We start from the raw sequence: 21,554 nt of genomic DNA on the forward strand, positions 1-21,554 counted from the left end.
CTGATCCATTTGCTTTGTGCTGTTGTGCATGTCCTTATTTTTTAAGAAGAGCTGAATCTGGGGCAGATGTTGAGTTGTCCCTACAGTTGCTTTATATAAAAAAGACAATAAAATGGGTTTTGTATGCCATGATTTATTGATAAGAGATGTTCATATCGGAGCTTACAGTTGAATATATGATGTGCTAGGATTTAAATATTTAGAAATGTCCTGGAGGAACCCAAATTAGGCTGATTTACTACAGCATAGCTTTATGAGAAGTTAGAATGTTGGAGAGTTATGCTTGGCTACTTCAAAATGCAAGCTTGAATATTTAGGCTTTTAGCTAGTTGATAATTACTATGAATTGCAAGGCTTGATTGGTCCATATTTGTTCTAAGGATATGATATTGTTTATTTTGGTCGTACTCTTATATTGATGCGGCTTTTAAAAGTTTGAAACTACCTAAGCAGCCTTGGACCTAGGAATTTGTTACTTAGGAGTTTATCTTTGCTGTTTGTAGCCTATTGTCACGTGCCGACTACTTTTCCCTAGTCACGCATCGTGCGCCACCCGCTTACAATCCGTCGTAAGACGAGTCAGGCTTTCTCCCTTGGCACTAATCCTTGTGCCCATGTATCACATCCCTTTGTGCTGATCAAATATGTTTGTTAGCACGTCCCCTTGGTGCTAACAAGTCCCCTTGGTTGAACTAAGCACTCACCCGTAGTGCCGTAGTCTGAATTTATGACGAAGTGTCGTAGACAATTGAGCACACAAGCTATCACCCTTGCTAGTATGCCCGATCACTCACTTGGCACCCTCGTGCCTTAGTTTTCCTCACACTCTCTAAGTGTTTGAAGGAAAGGATTGAGTTGCAAGAGAACACAAGTGTTTTTGGAATGCTTTTTGTATTACTCTCAACTTGAATGTATAAAGGAGGCCTTGGAGCCTATTTATAATGCTCCTCCCTACTTACAAGGATTATCTAGAATATTCCTAACCTCCTCAAATGGATGGGTTCTAAACTACAACAATCTAGAGAGTTCCCACCTCCTTAGGAACTACATACATGGAGGTTTCTACAAGCTTCCTACCTAGAATGCTAAGGATTACCCTAAAACATTCTAGAAACTTTACATACAAGTGTACATACATAGAAGAACCTAGAAGACTTCTAAGATGTACCAGACCTTCCTTGATTATTCTAGAGTCATCCACTCTAGAACAGTCTTCCAAAGAACCCCGTAGATGGCTCCGAAACCTTCTAGAATCTTCCCACGTTTTCCGGACTACCTGCTGCCAAAACTTGTACTTCAGGACCTCATCTTGGAAAATCGGCACCACCATGGTCTTCCTTAGCCCAAAATATAGTGGACTCCCAAATTTGGTCCCATTTGGACTTTATTTGGGTCTCCAAATGACCCATTATTGTGTTACTGTCACTTGGGTGTTCACTAGGAAAATAGCACCAAATCAAAATAAAGCTCTTTAGGGGGATGGTGCTCACCTGGGCACCAAGGGCAAGCCCCCCTAGCCACGATTATGCCCTGTTGCCTAGTGACCCAAATGACGCCCATGGTTGGCAAGGGAGACGACCCGTGACACTATGGTGCCTTGCTATTGAGAATTCGGGAGTTACAATAATGGGTGCATTTGGCACAATCCTCTTTTCTTGTCATCTTAGTTAAAAGACGCTTTATTGTATCTGTCTGGTTATTCTTTATATTTGAGGTCTACTATCTTCTGAATATGTATATTGAGAGTTGTAATGGGTGGCAACAAATAGAATTTTTGTAGAGAAGGCTCAAATGCATTAAGCTTGATAAGGATTAAGAAGCAAGAATTTTAGAGACAACTACTGAATTTAAAAGTTTATTGAGTTAGGATGGATATGGGCCATCCTTTATTTTTTTGTTGGGCTGGGCTGGCAAATTTTGGGTTTTAGTACGATGCTAATTTGTAAACACTATACTTAGAGCTTGTATGTGACTAGTCCAAATAAAATTAACAGTCCAAAAACTAAATCTCTTTTCAGACATTTGGAAAGTTCTTTATGACAGTCTCCGAGAGCCTGAGATGTGCTATGCAAAATACAAGCTTCAAAATTCAGATGTAAATCTTAAACGTCGTGACATTTCTCGAGCAATAGATGATAAGGGTAATACAGATTTGTTAATTTAAATATATATAATTTTATTGGAGCACTTTGAACTAACTAAGTGTATTCAAATTGTACATTTCAGGTGTGACGTACAAGTTTAAGGAGGTGTTCATGATCAATGATCCTATTGATGTGTGTAAGAGACCGAAGAAGAAGCTGAAGACCAGTGTTTAACTCATCACTGTTTATCATTTCTACGATCCTATTGTTTATTCCGTACACTTCCAAAGCCTAGCTTTCAAAGGCTATAGTGAGGTTTGAGATGAGTTGTTCTTAGCATCCTACTAGCAAGTAATTACACTTCCCCTTTCATCAGTACATTACATCATTCTCATTTTATTCCAAGTTTATATAGGGAGGGAAAACCGAAAAAAGGAAAAGGACTCTTTGTAAATTTACCAGCAGATGATGTTTGGTAATACAAAGATAGTAGAGGAGAAAATTCTAATATTGTACTCGTACCCAATGGTACCAGTAACTTTAAGGGGGCGTTTGGTTGGGGGTAATAATCAAAGGGAATGGGAATGAGAGGGTTTCATTCTTTTTGTTATTGTTTGTTTGCCACATTTTCCCATTCCCTTTATCCCTTTTTATTTTTGGGTTCGCCCACTTTCCCACTACACTCATTCCCCACCCCCCCCCCCCCCTTTTGCATTCCCATTGTCCTCATCACCACTACACCACCAACCTCACACCAACCACCACCTTGCTGCCCTACCCCACCGTCAAGCCACCTTGCCGCCTCTCCCCAGTCATTGCTGCCCAGCCGTCGCAGCCCCTCCTCATCAGTCGCCGCCCCTCAATGACCGATCTCCCTTGATCATCGCTGCCTTTGGTCGCACGTAGATCGCCGCTCCTCTCCCCATAGTCGCTAGAGATCATCGGTCCTTCTCCACCCCTCCCCTCCTTTGCCTTGACCCTCGTCGCCCCTCCCGTCCTCGAAAAACCACCCCCTCCCATCACGCAAAAACCCTAAAAACACTCTCTCTTCCCTCAAAACCGTCGGCCGTCGTTACCCCCACCCTCGAAACCTTAACTACTAGGGTTTCGAGGGTGGGGGTAACGGCGGCCGACTGTTTTGAGGGGAGAGGGAGGGTTTTTTAGGGTTATTGCGTGATGGGAGGTGGTGGTTTTTCGAGGACGGGAGGGGCGGCTAAGGGAAGGGCGGCGAACATCGAGGCAGGGGCGGCGAAAGTCGCGGGAGGGGCGGCGACGGCGGGAGGGGCACGGTTAGGCTATGGGTAGCTACAACTGTTGAAATTGGAGGTGTTGTGGTTGTGTTGTGATGGTGTGATTCTTGGGTGTTTTTTTTTTTTAAAAACAAACGACATTTTAAAAAGAATGGGTTTTATTCCATTCTCTTTGATTCCCTTTCTTCATTCTATTCTGATTCCCTTGGGCGAACACAACGGCCCCTAAATTTTACTTTGATATTGTTACTGCAAGGACCCATAGTCAACGTTCATGTTGGCCCACGTGTATGCATGTGACCATTTCAATGCGTTCATAATAATCATGTTCGTAGTAGTACATGTTATTGTTTTTATTAGTTGTTTAATTTGGTCAAAATGGATGATTTTTTTTTTGGTCGAATATATTCATCAACACCAAACAAAATTTAAACATTGACTTTCCTTGTATTACTATACAAGTATATACTAATTTTTGGAAAAAAAATGAATTTTTTAATACATTAATAAATTTGGGGGAAAAAAAATTAAAAACAAAAACACTTTTCCAACCATTCTCTGGGCCGGACCTCAGAAGTGTAGATCAAAGTCGCAACCCAACAATAAGACTATCAATTTAAGCCTATCTGAATTGGGCCAATTAGCAATCCAACTGGGGTTATGTAAATATGTAATGGACTTAACACACAACTCCTAAGGCCCAATTGCGATTATAGTTTACGGGCTTTGTAATTTCCTTCTCCATTTAATTAGCAGTAGAAAGATGCCAAATTTTATTTGGTACAAGTGTACAACTCTCTTGATAAGGAGGAAGTAAATTAAATAGAATAAGGCAAGACATAAAATGAGACATATTACTTGTACTTAATTGTCGGGAATGATACACCATACATGATTATGAAAATTGAAACCTTCAATCAACTCTTGCAATGATATGTTAGTAGATAGGTAAGACTTAAAATTTCAAATCAAGAAAAAAAAGAAAAAACCTACCATGTATAGATATTATTGTCAAAATTCATATTTCAAGCCACATTTACTCGCAAAATAGCTCTATAGTTAAGACCTAGATATACTATACCTACAACCAAACCGGCAGCTATCATATGATCAACATGAATTAATGATCCAATACATACATGCATGCGTATAGTATTACATAATCAATCAATACTAATTAGTGACCCATTTTTCTTCAAATGTTTAGTCTTTAGCACGCTTGCCACCTTATGATTTAAAACATCCACAACATGATATAAACCATGTCACTATAATTGAGGACTTTTACTCAAAGTTTAATAATTGCACAACAACATTTTCAACTACTACTATATACATACTTCAATTCATGCCCTTTTGAATCATTTATAACGACTATGACACTAAAATATCTTCATCTATTTACTTCTACCTCATTTCTTACGTGTTAGCTAGTCAGATTCATTTGTATTTCAGTGAACTACAATAAATGACACACCATTAAACATCTAGGTATATCATATATATACACTATAGTTTTAAATTAAATTCATACAATTGTGTCAAACAATAATACAACACATGCATGCATGCGGATATATGTATCTCATAATTTAATGGTACAATATAGATTCGGAAGCTATAATTCTAGTATATTTGACTTATTTTTCACGTGTGAAATTTTTTGAATGTTGAATATTATTTGTACAACTCATATATAGGTTTCTTTTACGAGTAGTACTATTCTTCACTCTGCAAATCCCATGAGCGTAATGAGGATGGGCCAACTTTGATAACGAGTGGCACCACCCTTAGCTTCAATAATGTATAGATATTAGAAAGTTTACACCGATCTAAGTTCTACCACTAGACTAGAATATATTTACTCATATCACAACAGCATTTCATTGGTAAATGATAATTGAGTAAATAATTTCGATTTTTTTTTTTTTGGACAGTTTTACAATGGGTACAATAAAATTATGGCCATTATAAGAACGAAATTTACACCGTTGATTATTATTATGTAAATAAGGCGATTGATTTAAGTTGACCGAAAAAAATACCCAAAAAAGTCTTCAATAACTAAACTAAAAGACAGCTTCCAATCTTCCATTAATGATTTTGTGCAATGTATGAATAACTAACATAATCCACTTACAAGATTACGGACCATTGTCAACCAAAAGGAAGATATTGCAATTGAAGAACTTTCCGACGCTTAATGTTTTTCGACGAATTTGCATTTATCGTTGAACATTGACATTGCTGTCGAAAATGAGCATCAGATACCTAATTCATGATATTTATGGGGAGAATTTGATAGAAGAGTGGGGTGTTGTTGAGAGGAGAGAGAATCACTGTAAAAGAAATCTATCAATTAGTGCAAGAGTAAAATTGATCCTATCTAATTATCCATGTACTTCGTATTATACTTATCCAATGTATAAGATTGTATGCTTTTTGGCACTTTTCCATTGAAGGTTTGTTATACTTTAATCCTATTCATGTTAATTGTTCCTCTATGATTATTTAATGGAGATTAGGTTGAAGGTTGAATTCTTAGAAGTTTATCAATGGCAGTGACAACTGACAAGTAGTTTTTATTTTTTTCAGTTTTTTTTTTAATAATTAATTAGTTTTTAAAATCATTTATAATTTAGAGGTCAAATATTGAATGGATACGATTAATTATTAATATTTAAACGGTTGAAATTGAATTTAGTTACAATGTCTACATTTTTTATGTAGCCATTGAATAGTCTTTCTTTTTTTTTTTTTTTTTTTTTTTTTTGTAAATATAAACCTGAGTTTTGAATAAAGTATTTTAACTTCTATATGTTACATCAATTCGATACCACTTGATCATTTTGCATACATTTGTAATCGCATGTTATCTTAGTTTCTCTTTTTTTTCTTTTCTATGAAATGATATAGCTATTACATAAAACTATTAGACATTAGAATTTGGGAATTTACTACATAATACAAGCAAAATGAAAAATAAATCAACATCAATCACAGACGTCTTATATGTAATATATCTTTTTTATTGGCTAGCTGAAAGATACGGAGTAATTAATTGCATACATCACACAATCATGAAGTATAAAGTAGTTGGACAATATAATTTGGGGAAAAATAGACATGAATAAAAAAAGGCCAAAAATAAATACTTTAACAATAGACGAGTAGTTGTTATCAAATGTTTGTGTTTATTTATTTCTTGCAAAATAGTTTGACCATAGATAAGGAGTGGTCAATGATAGCATTAAATATTAAAATATAATTGGAAAAATGGACCACAGTCGTCACAGTCAGCTGCCATATCATACATTTCGATTTTTGGTAGAAAAAGAATATTACAGTATTATTGTACCATCGTAGTCTTCTTCTTCAACCTAAGGAATCTCTTAATTCTCAAATATTAGCAAAACAACGCGGAATTCTAAGTTTAGAAGTTGTGAATTTTTTCTGCTTTGTCCCAGTTATTTGTTAATACTTCTTCCGTCCCTAAATGATAGTTTCTTATGGCCAAATTTTAGTCCCAAAATATTCACCCCATTTGCTTTTTCTAACTATTAATATTAATTTTTTTATCAAAGTTCCCTCCAATTTGCAACAATATTTGTGCAAATTTAACTTTTTCATGTACTTTTATTATTTTCTCTCTCCACTTTTTTGCATACCTAGTGTCAATTTACTTTTTCAATGTACTTTAACTATTCTTATTTGTGTTTATTAATTCCCGTGAAAAATGCTTATAAGAGACTATCAAAAGGGGACGGAGGGAGTACAATATTATACTAATTTTTCCGGTCTTGAATATCTTATAAGTTTTGCCTTATATTATAACTTTAACTACCACTATCTTTATTATATATAGTAAAATTATAATACCATGGTGTTTTTCTTTTTTGGACGAGTATAATACCATGATGTTGCAATAACATACATTAAGATAATTCCAATATTTTATTCTATTAATAAGAAAAATTGATGATTATATTTGTGCTAAAACTCAAAACGTATCAGATATTCAAGAATATAGTATACTGTATACTTTATGTATCGTATATGTATATTAATGGTACTGTATTAGTAAATTTTTACCAGTATTTTTTTTTTACTTTGATTTTGTTACTGCCAGGACCCACAATCAACGTTAATGTTGGCCCACGTGTATATGCATGTGACCTTTTCAATGCGTTCATATATGATATGGTAAGTACTCCAGTATGAATGTATGATCAATGATTTTATCCTAGACCATTGGAAGCATTTAGTGTAAATGGTTAATTCAGTCTGCAGCTTTGCACTTTTATTATCGATCCAACCCAGCCCTTTGACTGTTTATTTGTTCACATATTCACATTAAACCCCATAGTCAATCATGTCCACATAATTGGTAGAATTAATTTTTATTGATTTATAACATGATAATCAATCAATTAAAAACTTAATCTCATGAGTAAGATCAGTTACATGAATCAAGAGTGATTATTTCGTCTAATCATCAACAAAAACTTCCTCCTTCACCCCTTACGATCCAATACCTCATTTTCATTCTTAACTCCTTCCAAAAGTAATTTATAACACAATGAGTTACATACTTATGTTACAAGTTCTTTAAACTCTACCTCTTTAGTATAGACAACTCCTGTAAACTCTACCACTTTGGTGTAGACATCAAAGACATGTACAAGTACATGTAACCATGTATCTAAATTAATTTTTTAAGAAGCAAATGCGTTAATACTACCTCCGTTACATATTATTTATAACGATTAGACATTTTTCATCTATATTTTATGTCAAATCGTTGTAAATTATATATAAGGGAGGTAGTAAAAAACAAAAGCTACTTTATCTAGTAGGCTAGTAGCATATTCATTAATACATTGACAAGATTGACAAGATTTTCAATGATGAACTTTTTACAAAAGCACCTGTTACTACGGCTATTAGCATTATTTTAAGCATGCTTAAAGCTACTTTACTATGTCAAGACTGCTAGTTAAAATTCTTCTAACTATTCAACGTGTCAATCTTCTGTACTTTCTAGAAAATTAAATCTGCTTCGATTCAGTAAATGAAGGAAAATATCACAAAGAGGAACTATGAATACACTACACATATAGAATGTTAGGTCATAGGAGTATATAGGACAATTTTGTTAAGAATAATCTAAAACGACTAAATGCGTCGTTTCTAAGTATATATAACTTAGAATTTAGAAATAACCGTTCTTCTATGTATAAAATTTTCATCTGAATTTCATCTTAAGATGAGAACACCGACCAGATGACTATAAGCCCAAACTCCAAAGACTTAAAATGAATCCTACTTTTTTTCCGATCCCACCATGCACACCCGAATACATGAGTCACATACTCACATAGAGGAAACTAGACCTTACAATTCTTAATTAGAATTTAGAAGCATCCAGCTCTAACATAGTACGTTCCAGTGTTCCACTATCTACATATATCAATCTGTAATTTTGATTTAAATTATGGTTGGTAGGAGACATATAATTTCCTACAGTATTCATACTCATCCAAGTCCACATGAACATACAGTTACAATTTGGTTGCTAACTTTGACCAGTCAAGACTTTAAATGTGTTTTTGCCTTCATAAATTTTTATGTCAGAATTTTTCATGATAATAAAATCACCCACTTTCCTTGGATCCTAAGAAAATACTTCGTATTCAAGATTCCTAAATAAGGTTTTTTAATTAAGATTAAGGGCAAAAAAAGTCAGATAACAAATTAGTAATTAAGAATTCAGCTTTTACAAGTAAAAACTAAATTTTGTTTGACAAATTGTAACCAAGAAGATCTGTACAATATTATTTTACAATAAAATTATTTATTTTTTTATCCTAATTAAATTTCATAAGCATGAGCTAAGCATAGAATAACAATGTTCAATCTAATTAGTTTATATTTATATTAATATATATATATACAAATTGCTGTACTGTATATATATAAGAGACAACAATGGCCTGTCAGAGAACTTGGAGTTGAAAACATTTGAATTAGGGCGGTGCTTCCAATTAAGGGACTTTTAAATTCAAGAATTTTGTCTCTTGATCCATATGCTTCCATGTGCAGGTAAATCTCAATTACTATGTATTCTTCTCTCATTAATTTTGTTAATATTAATTGTATTGTTAAAATAAAATCTTCATTACTTGATTCATTTACAATGATTATGTAAATTGTATTAATTACCTCTTTTCAATTGATTATTGTCAGTTAGTTGTCGCATTACAAGTTTAAACTACACTATCACCGTAAAAGTTTTGTAATTATAAAATCAGAGATCAAAGCAATGACTATTACAATTATATTGATTCACTAGTATCCAAAGTCAATAGTCTAGCAAGACATCAAGTTGTTGTAAGATTTTCTTTGGAAAAAAAAATGATATTGATGATAATTTAAGGAATTTACAAGTATGGTGGCAATTTGTACCCATAATATCTTGATAGGATTTGCAGTGAGAATCAGGGAATGATGTAATGAAAAGTGAAACAACCAAAATTCTTAAGGACTTAGGCCAATAAAATCTTGCAGTTTACACACATTCAACCAATTAACTTTTTTTTTTTTTTTTTTTTTTTTCACCTAGTTAATTGTTAGGTTTATAGTTGTCCGTTGTTATTTTTATTTTCTTACGCGTAACTAAAATACTTCTCCGCATCATTAATAGCCACAAAAGAGGAAAAAGTTAAAATAAATGAACAAATTTTCCACAAGTAGTTAATATTTCAGAAACTGCTTGATGCATTAGGTAGTACACCTTATCAAAATTTATGTTCCCATGTGAAGTACTAATAAAAACAAAATATAAGCATAGTAGCTATCTTAGCTTAATTCACAACATACTATCTCATTCATAGAACATAGTATTGAACTAAAAAGGCTTCAATTCAAAGAATAATAAGCTATTAATCTTAGACTATAAAGTAATATTATTATTGTAATTTACAAAAAGACAAAGTTAACTAACAAAGAGAAACAAATCTATAGCTTAGCTTATGATAAGCTTAAATCAAATCTATTGACAAATCATCATTTGATGATGGACCCTCTCACTCCTAAGCTAGGCATGCCAAATTTTCAATCATAGGGTTTATTTATTTTGGATTGAGTCAAAATTCGAATGACTAATAATTATTGTATGCAATTGCCAATTTGATTAATTAAGAAACTTAAATGATTAATTATGGGACAAATCAATTATTCTGTTGACACAAAGAAGAAGTCAAACTAGTAGTAGAAAGTAAGGACCATAATTAGCTTCGAGTTTGATTAAGATTCCTGTTATGTAATAATGTTGGCATTAAAAAGGGGATTAGACAATAATATAGTATTACGTACTTTTAGTACCCAAAACCAAACAATTTATTAAATATGTTCTTTGTGCACAAATACCAATAGAATTCAGCCACGTCGGTAATCTATAGGGTGACATATACATGTACCTCATCTATTCTATAACCTCATCAAATTAAAGTCCGATCTAGTGGCTATATATATAAATGACATTATGTATAAACATATACTTGTACTATAATTGATCCATATATATTTCAATACTCTATTTTGTTTCTTAAAGTTTTAATAACCTCACTATAACTCAATCACGATCTTGATTACGTCCATCTTACGTTATTTAGATGACACAATTCTATCTTATTATGTTATATCAATGACTACGCTTGCTCACTTAATCTAATTTCTCCAAACTGAATTTATTAGACCCGATTAACCCTTTCTGTAACAAATTAAATACGGAGTATATTTTTTTTATCATCTAGTTTTTTTTTTTTTTTTTTTTTCAAAAATAAGTTGTAAAGAAAAACATATATAATCCCCCGTACAATCGGTCAAAACAGTGTGGACATGTGCTGCCGGGACCAATGAATCCTATACCAATAATAGTTTCCCTACATTATACTACAATCACTACTTTTATTTATTTTCTACTACTACTCTTACTTACTAATCATATTTTTAACCTTTCTTATATAAATCACCCATGTTCTCTTCAATTCAAAGTGTTAGCAAATTACAAACAATCTTACTAAAAAAAACACTTCCATTTCTTTCACTATCTACATACTTCGCTCCCCCATTTTCTATTCTGCACAAAATAAACTATAAACCATCATTCAATTCAAAAGTATATATACACAATGTCATATGAAGATCAAGACTATTATTCATCATCCTCGGATAAAAAATGGAAACTATTCAAAAAAGAAACATCATCAAGATCGTCCGTAGACCCGTCATTGATGCGGAGTTTTTCGGCGAAAAACTCCGCATCAAAGTCACCTCCATTCCTAAGGAGTTACTCTCAAAAACCCTCATCTCATAATAATCATAATAGAGATAAGCTCTCAAGAAGCTCCTCAATGAAGAGCTCGTGCCCGTCTTCGCCGACATCGTCAAAGAACAAGTCCTTAATGCGAAACTTCTCCAAGAAAAGCTCGGCATTTGGAAAGAAATGTAGTCATTTAGCTAAGGAACAAAAGGCAAGATTTTATATTATGAAGAGGTGTGTTTCAATGCTTGTTAGTTGGCCTAAAAAGGGTGATTCTTAATCATATTAATCTTATATATGATTATTATGTTGTTGAATCATACTAAGTTTTTTTTTTTTTTTTTTTTTTTTTTATTAAGTTTTGATTAGTTTTTATTAGATGTTAATTAGTTCAATTGTGGTAATAAGGCCACAACTATATTAAATTAGTGTAATACATTTTGCAAATATATATTTATATATATGAACATTAATATAAATAGAATTAGTTTCTCTTCTTTTTCTTATTGACTCAAGCTCAAAGAGTAGACCAATTTATTTATTTTTTGTTAAGTATTTTTTTTAATTTGTGTATTTTGGAAATTTCTTTATCATGCTAGTCTGCAATTCTGTTTTCATATTTGTCTTTGGTAAGTCAGAGATTCCATCCAGCTGTTGGAATTATCAACCATGCATAAATTGATATATACATAATAATTTTAATTTTATTTAATTTATGTAATAAAAAAAAAGGACAATAATAAAAATGGAAGGGTTATTAAACATCAGATCTGTATACCAGAATGCATGTGAGCTGCCTCCTTCCTCCCTTATTTGTTCCTCATAAAAATAATTGGAGTGGGGGAAGTAGTGCAGGAAAAAAGTTGGTTTGGTTGTATTTGAAAGTCCTTGAGTTAGGTAAAACAAATTCCTCCTCTTCTATCTGTTTTCCTAATCCTATGTTTGTGATGAGTTTATTATAATAATCCGTCCATCCGAAATTAGTTATTTTAATAGTTATAGCCTTATAGCGTATTTTGAATCAGTATTATAATGACTGAATAGGTATCAAATACTACTTTTATCTTATTCTTACATTATTTTTTAATATTTTGATAAAGTTATCACATTTTCTACTGTAGAAATATAAAATGGTTTCTTATTCGGCTTACTCGTGGTATAAAGGTAAATAATAGGGGGGAGAGATATAAAATGTTATGTTATACAAAGCTAGTAACACAATTTTAAAGGGTTTTCTTGTAAACTATGTCAATATCATTAAGTAATGAAAATGTGACAACTAAGATATGATCAGATAATTGAATGAACCCCTTCTAAAATTGGAAATAGAGTGTAATAATAGTAACTACATAAGTAAAGCAATGAATAGGAGTGAAGTAACACATCATACATAGTTTCCATCTAACTTTCTTCATCTTTTTTCTAGGGTCTATCTAATTAAAGTCTTTGATTTTGAGAGTTGCAAGACTAGATTTTGAACAGGAAAAAGAAAGTTAGGATAACAATTAAAAATGACTTTAGAAAGTTTAATTACTGTGTATAATAGCTACGTATACCAACCATTATATGCACATAAAGTTTAGCTTAATTATTTCACGTAAATTAAAAAAAAAAAAAAAAAAAAAAATCATAACTTTTTTTGTTACTTTATTTTTAAGGGGTTGAATTGAAGAATTAAATTAGGATGTTAGGAAGCAATATAAGTGTTGGACATTTCCAAAAGAGAGCAGTTGATGTCCTTTCAAAGGGGAGCCTGTGTTTGGAGGGAAGCTAAGCAAAATTTGATAAATTATATGAAACTACAGACCACCTTTAGCTGGAACCCAAATTCATCCACAATTTCCTTGGTCCTACTACCATCTCCATGTCTACCAATCGAATCTTTACGCGTCATTTAAGTTTTAACCAGTAGAATAAGCACGAATTACCATCCCCCGTCCCTTCCTTCCACGCCAGAAAGCATGAAGCGAACATCTTTTTGGTGAGGGGACGGGGGATTCCGTCCTATTCATGCAATTGCAAAGACATTGCTACAAACTTTTTAACATTTTAGACTTAATGATTTGAAATTGTGGAATAGGTTATGTACTATCTACTTATGTAGTCATCTCAACACCAAGGAAAAAAACATAATTGAACAAGATATAAGACATGTCACGAAGATAAAAACAGAACCTGTTTTCTAGAATTGTGCCATGGAGAAAACAAATCGTCCGTTCTCCTTATTTGAACATGTTATTCTTACAAACAACTAGTACTTCCTCTGTTTCAGAATACTCACAACAGTTTAAATTAATTAATTATAATACAAGATATTAAAAGGCTAAGTGAGGTAGGTTATGTGGTCAACGATTTGATTTTTGAACAATGTTAAGAAAATCTGGTCGATAAATTGTGTAAAAGTCAAATTGTTACTTGTATGAATATTCTGAAGCTAAGATTGTACGAGTTTTTGCCTTTTACTTTATAGAGTAATAAATTATATTTGTTGTTGTTGTCAATAATTCTGCCATTTTTGGTGTAACAAAAAACAGTGCAGAAGAAAGTGAAGATATGAAAATCAACGAAATAAATCAGCAGGGGTATAAAACATTGATGTGACAGTTATATTCCTCAAATTTACTCCAGATTAAGCTAAACAATTACTGCATTTTCATAGTAAAAAAGAAGAAAGAATGATATTCACTATTTCAGTCATCAATTCAAGAAATTTTAACCTTTAAAATTGCTAACACATGCACTACAAAAAGGAACTTCACTGACCCATTTACAGGGAGGTATAATCACCTATAAGCCCTCAAGCATCACATTTTGGGTCCCACGTTTAAATTCCACCATTTTATTCAAAATTTTGCAAATTATAAGATAAGAAGAAAAGTACTCTCATTGTCCTAATTGCACTTTTTTATGTCCTTAATGTATCTTTGACCAATGATTTTTTGTTAATAATTCGACACTTAAGATTCAAAAAAACAAATCTTTTAATAATGTTAAAAAAATTATGCTTATAGTAGTGGTCTACTTTGTAACTTGTGAAAATTTTAAGCCAATGTAGTTTTTGAAACTAATACAATACAAAAAAATTTACTCAATGTTACTACATTTGTTGTTCAAAATACACGATAAAAGAGATTGTATTACTAGGTTAATCGAAGTAAGCTTGGGTGAGCTAAGTACAATAGATTGGCTACTTTATGTTGCTACAAGAAGTATTTGTTTTCTCATTTTGTTTGTATCTTGTAACTAGTAAAATATTTAGGACCTGTTCTGATTTACTAAACTGAACTGATTGGAACTGAATATTTTATGAGAGAAGTAAATTAGGAACTGAAATAAACTGATTGGAGCTGAACTGAATTGAAAATAAGCTGAAAAGAACATGCCCTTAGTCTGTTAAAAAATTCAGGTCACTCTAAAAAATTTAGAAGGAGACCAGTATAGGTCTCCTTCTAAATTTACTTACAATATAAAAAGTTGTGTAGCTATCACTTTCCTTTGAGTGAGTTAGCTCGAGCTAGGTTTACTTAAACTAATAAAGTACAAGCTTGTAAAAATCAGTCTTCCTTGATAAGAGAATAAGCTAGGAGACTAGGAGTATCTACTTATATATTGAAAATTATATATTTAAAAATTAAAAACGTTACAAATTGGAAACAAAATTTAGAAATTTCTTACAAATTGGAAACAAGAAGTTGGATAATAATTGAGAAATGATATGAACAGAAGAAATTAAAAAAAAAAATCATCAAAGTCATTAGTATCACAACCATAGGGCTTTACATCTGCATTTCTGTTTGATAAGAAAGAAATTCAGAGGTTTGGGCCCACAGCATGTCCAGGTTCTGGAATTTAGGGCCTTGGGCCCGCCTGTCAACTCAGCCTCATCTGTTGTGGGTTTGAAATTAAGCAACGAAGATGACATTATTTACGGGTTATGGCCCAACTACTTTGCCACTCAAATTTAACTACTGCCTCTCTCCTTTTCTTTTCCACCAACCCACCCAAATACTCCTCAACGGTTAAAACAGAACCATCGGCTAAAGTACGGTAAAAAAATTAATTACTATAAGATATTTTCACCTACATAATAATCATCTATTCATGGGAGAACATGACGCACGTCCTATGACAACTACGTAGCATGTAAAATTTACATTCATCTAACTATAATAAGTAAAAATAAGTAACAGTGGAGTAAAAGCACTTAAACATGTTTTATACGGTACACTTGTCTATGAGCATGTAATGTTATATGGAGTACTCTGTAAATCATAGCGATTAGATTCATTTTTAGTGAAATTAATGAAAGTTATTTGATTTGTAATTACTCATATTAATTTCAATTTCGAGTGTAAAATAAATGGACGGTGGAGAATTAGCCTCAAATTAAAACTCATAATATCTTGATTTGAATTTCATTAGATGGAAAATTGGGAATTAAGTGTACAAAACCATCCTTATTCCAAACAAACTCTACAATTCAATGCCTCACCTTGCTTTTCTCTCAAACTCAAGCAAAACCATCACACAAAAACAAAATAATTTAAATTCATACAAAAACACGGAACAAAAACTTGTAAGTTGTAACGAATTAACGGCCAATGAAAAGGCTGACAAATCAGCATTTGGGAAGGTCAGCTGGCGGACGTGGCACCTTCTGATTGGGTAATTTTCCATCAAGGACAATCCAAGCCATCCTTAGTCCCCAACTCATGTGAACCTCAAAATGGCAATGCATAAACCATACTCCTGTTTTCAATTACACAAAATTAATTAATTAATTGTAAATTAAGGTATTCCTTATTGTTAATTAATCACAATACTTCATACTGATAAAATAATATAAGGTATTAAAGCAACACGTGTGTTCTTAGACTAACTTAATCACTACTTAACGTTACAGTTTGGTTAAAATATCGTTATTAGTGTATCCTAATGTTAGCACTTGTTTTATTATTAACCTTAGCTTATGTAATTACCAATTGTTGGTACACAATCTAATCCAATTGATGAAAAGTCTTAATCTTGTCCCTTTAATTAAAAGGGTCGTGATTTAATGGCTATTCAATTATAGTCAATGCTTAATAAGAATATTAGATGGTGATTACAGAAGTTTACGACAAATATTCTAGATTGTTACATGCATTTTTACTGTGCTTCACTTTGAATAATGTTGACTGTCTAATCCAATTTAGTAGCTGTCAAATATTCATTCTTGTTCAATTGTTGCAAATGCATGCGAATATGTAACAATTATGCACAAATGAACAAGTTACTTGTTTACTATTATTATTATTATGCAGTCCGAGTTGATATTTTAAGTGACAGATAATATGAAAGAAATAGTAAATTTGTGTACATATAATTTATACACGTAGTACTAATACTAACCTGGGTTATCGGCCTTGAATCGAATGGCAACCCAACCGCCAGATGGTACTCCAACGGTGTTCCTAGCAACAGGATCAACAAGATTATAGTTGGCAGGGTCCTTTTTAGGGTTAAAGTTACCAAAACCTTGGCCAACGACGTAGAAATCATAGCCGTGTAGATGAAGAGGGTGACTCTCCGCGCTAATAATGCTAGTGTCCTGCATAATAAGCTCCACATTTGTGTTATATGGGATCACTAACACTTCGGTGTTATTCATTGTATTAGTATTATTAGGTGGTGTGCCGGTGTAATTAAATTGTTTAAGCGGCATTTGAGGGAAATTAGTCTTGTAAACCCCTGCATTTTGGCCAAAGAAATATGATTGAAGCAGGGCAGTTGATGGCAGGGCCATAGAAATGTTGTTTACTGAGGCCGCGAATTTGGTCCTGTTATTAGGCCCTTGGCATGTTTGGTTCTTAGGGCAAGGGCTAGTTCCAAGTCCTACTGTGAAGAAGAAGTGTTTGTCCACTTTTTTTGGGACTTCGGCTGGAAACTTTGCATTGTTCAAACTTCGGAATTTTTGAGAGAAATTTCCTACAAAAGAAGTGTCGTTAATGGAAGGGAGACGAGGGAGATCCTTAGAGGTTACATTGAGGATCTTGTGATGAGTGGCCGAGGAGGACTTTGATGGGATTTCGTACTCTAGGATAGCTGCTGCGGTAGTGTTGTCAAAGGTGCCACTACCGGTGAAGTAAGGCCTAACTGCCATTAGGTATGTGGTATGTCTAGGATTAGGCTTGGTTTTAAGGAGTACATTGGTGGTTTGGCCCGGTGCAATGACTAAAATGTCGGTATTAAACGGCTTTAGGTAGAGTGCATCGGCTTCAACCAATGTCATAGTGTGGTTTGCTATGCTGAAGAATAGCTCGTCATTGAGTGCAGCATTAACCAACCGCAAGAGGTAAGTCTTCCCTGGCTTAACCTTAAGCTTATACGTGTCCGCCATACCTAAAAGCCAAAGCCAAAGCCAAATTGTATTAATTTAACATATACGAATTACAAAAATGTTTAGGCTGTATAACACAGTGATGTGTCAGGTACCTTTAGCTCCGGTACATGAATTATACAATGGCCCTGGAAATCCGTTAAATGTATATGCATCCGATACGTTAGGGCCTCCGCCAGTTTGAAGGGCTTGACTAATGACTGCTTCAGTGTCATTGTTCCACCATTCACCTACAACATAAATTTGGGCAAAATATATGTATGTGATCAACTATATAGCTTTGAAGGGGTTAAAGCATGCATGTAACAGCAAAGTATCTAGGTGTTGATTAATTATATTAGTCATAATATTAAGAGAACGTACCAAACATTATGGTGGCTTCCTTGTGAGGCTTAGGGAATGGATAGGATTCATTTCTCCTTGGGAGAATAATGATAGGTCCATAAACAGATGCCCTAAGCCAAGAGATATGAGCATGCCAAAAAAGAGTCCCTCTTTGACCTTTGATCGTAAAGTTGTACACATAGCTATTGTTTATCTGAATTGGACATTGTGTTATGTAACCTGGACCGTCTGCCCATGGGCTCCCTAGTTGTCGAACACCATGCCTATATTATTAAATGATTATTAGTTTTTAAAATAAAATGGTCGAAGCCGCGCATAATTGACGAATTATATCTCATTTTGATAACAACAAAATTCATCACTAGCTTTAATTTAATATATCTTACCAGTGGATTGAAATATTATTCTTGACATGGTTTACAACATTTACAATGACTCGGTCACCCTCCCTAGCAATGATTCTTGGCCCAGGGAACTTGCCATTCACAGTGATCATGCTCTTTGTTTTGCACAAATGTGTCACATTTTGCAACTTTATCTACAAAATCATAATGCAAAATCCAACAAAAAAACTTTATACTCGTAGTGAGCAATAAATTAAATCATTACATAAAAAGAAGCATGCATCATAAGATAAAAATTTCATTGGCTAATGAAAAAGTGATTTTTAAAAAAAAAATACATACATCAAATCTATAGTGCCTTGTCACTCCATGACACAACCAAATATTGGCAATAAACAAAAGTAGAGTTCCACAAAATGCAGGAGAAGAAAGAAAATGAGCACCCATATTTTTTTTTCTCTTTAGAATAGAAAATTGTGTGTAGATGTTATTGGATGATTATTTTGTGCAAGTTTGGAGTGATTAGTGAGAGTTAACATAGTTTTTATATAAGAATGATGTGGTAAAGGTATGTTTGGGTTGGGTGCGGAATTAGGTGATTAAATTTTTTGAGGGACTTGTCACTCACCCTTGAGTGCTATTCAAGTCAATATTATATGGTCATAATATCTCCTAATATTTTGTCAATTGGAAGTTGTTCTAAAGCTTCATTGCTTCAAGTTATAACTTTCCATTTTTGTTTTGGATTACTAAATGAGTTATTTCTATGTTTATCTGACCATTTTTTCTCATACACGTACTTGCTGTATAGTTAATCATATCTCTATTTATTTCATTAACATTACTATATATGTCAATATGTGTATGTAATTAGATTTTTTATTTTAGTTACTTTGTATGTTTGTAAGAATTGTAACTCAATCTGAAATTCTAGTATTTCAAAGTTTTTAAATGACATTTAATTCTTTTCACAAAGGAATTTTATGTATGCTATATAAGTTTATAAACTATAACAAGTAATGTAGCATAGCTCAATGGATACGTCTAGTGTTCATATACTTCATATTAATTGGAAGGCCATTTAAAAATGACATTGCATGTGCAAAAGATAATAAAAAATATATGAAATCATAATCAATTTTACACAAAAATAAAAGTTACCTCATGCTAAATATACATTGAATATGCTTCACCTCTCATCCTATGAATGACTCAACATGTGGGGGTATCTTGACTCTAGAATTCTTAATAATAATGAGGATATCTGCTATTATGTTGCAATTTTCTGTTCGGACTAAATTCAGGGCTTATTTTGTTCGGTTTGGGAGTATCAGATAAACTACCTACATTTTAAAACTACCTAGCTATTTTGTAACATGTACCTTTTTTTTTTACAATAATAAAACTTTATGTGTCCATCCATTGATATACATATTGCTAACACATTATTGGTGAACCCCATAAATTTATGCAGTATTATTCATTAATCTTTCTTATTCCATCATAACACAACTATTATCCAAGGTATATCAAGTCATTGTTCAATTCCAAAGACTAAGAGCCTGTTTATATTTACTGAACTGAATTAATTGGAGCTGAATTGAACTGAATTGAGCCGAAATGAATATTTTATGAGAGAAGAAAATTAGAAGCTGAACTGAACTGAACTTATTGGAGCTGAACTGAACTGAAATTAAGCTGAATGAACATCCTCTAAGAAACATTGCCCCAATTAATAACTATTTTTTAAACCTATCTTATCCCAAGTATAGTAGTTTTGGACGTTGAATCTTGTTATAATGATCCAAGCATGTTGATTTGAAAATATAAAAAATAATAATTAGCCTTAGTACGTAATCAAGATGCTGAATCTTACCAAGTTACCATCCTTAGTTTAGAAATAATGCTTTAAATTTGGTAATGGTTTTAGTTCGAGAGAGAGCTAATTAAGGTCCCACTAATAAGCACAAGTGTAAGTGTGAATTTGCGTTCACGTTCTCTGTCTCTCGTTTAGAGAAGGACATTTTATCCGCCTTTCCTGTTGTCTACGCTTTTTCTTCATTTTTTGTTTTTTAATCGTTATTATATTAGTTCTCAAACAATTAAAAATTAGTAATTGAGTTCAAGTGTCACTAGTAAGTCAAACTTTTGAGTAGTATATCAAATAGAGATTACTAGTTGAGATGTTAGTCCCGTTAACAATAAATTTTGATTTTTAATTTTCAATTTTGAAAATCTATCTACAGTTTCCATTGTTGAAATAACTATCACTATATTCAATTTTAAATTGGTTTGTTTTTTATATACTTTTATTGGACAGACATATTAAAAAATGATTTTTCTTTAACTGTATTTTTTTTATTTACACGTGAGGTAAAATATGCTCATGTGAGGTCTTATTAACTTCGTCTCGATACATACGAAACAGTAACAAATAAAGTATGACTACAGAGTGATATTAATATTCGTTGTAAAATTTTATTGACAAATGCATGTGTACTTCTGGACTTCAATGGCATTGTAATTACAAAAGAATGGAAGAAACATATCAATTGGAGCTTTTTTCACATAAAATAGACTTATTAATTAGAGTGTTTGAAGTATATATCAATCGCAATTCAAACGCAAGTAGTAATAGTCCCTAGTAGTTTGCACTGTAGTTACACCAACCATGCACCTTGTAAGACACTATACCTTGCTTTCTACTGTACTCAAGGATATTTAATTTAATTAATTATATTATTAAAGGCCCTCAAAAATCAAAATAAGCTTGCCATACAATTATTATGTGCATGCATGCAAGTAAATTGCACGTCAACAACATTACTA

At 32.7% G+C, this 21,554-nt stretch overlaps 1 protein-coding gene across 1 annotated transcript; it reads right to left on the reverse strand.

Annotated features, from left to right (window-relative positions):
• Positions 1-15,998: 15,998 nt before the first annotated feature.
• Positions 15,999-19,235, reverse strand: LOC145571613 (laccase-2-like). Its single transcript, XM_081630645.1, has 6 exons — positions 19,068-19,235; positions 18,768-18,919; positions 18,400-18,644; positions 18,132-18,266; positions 17,049-18,038; positions 15,999-16,406 (listed from the first exon to the last, which is right to left on the reverse strand). Exons 1-6 carry the CDS (start codon positions 19,170-19,172, stop codon positions 16,276-16,278), a joined length of 1,758 nt encoding a protein of 585 aa, XP_081486771.1. The 5' UTR covers positions 19,173-19,235; the 3' UTR covers positions 15,999-16,275.
• Between the last annotated feature and the right edge of the window lie 2,319 nt (positions 19,236-21,554).

Source organism: Chenopodium album, chromosome 12 (genome assembly GCF_948465745.1).
Source record: "Chenopodium album chromosome 12, dcCheAlbu1.1, whole genome shotgun sequence".
Lineage (NCBI taxonomy): Eukaryota > Viridiplantae > Streptophyta > Magnoliopsida > Caryophyllales > Amaranthaceae > Chenopodium > Chenopodium album.

Bases quoted from the DNA above. Each gene is read 5' to 3' on its own strand.
- LOC145571613 (XM_081630645.1), bottom strand. From the start codon at position 19,172: ATGGGTGCTCATTTTCTTTCTTCTCCTGCATTTTGTGGAACTCTACTT. The intron at 18,039-18,131 runs GTACCTGACACA...TTTGGCTTTTAG, and splicing joins TTCATGTACCGGAGCTAAAG to GTATGGCGGACACGTATAAG. The intron at 16,407-17,048 runs GTTAGTATTAGT...AATTGAAAACAG, and splicing joins ATTCAAGGCCGATAACCCAG to GAGTATGGTTTATGCATTGC.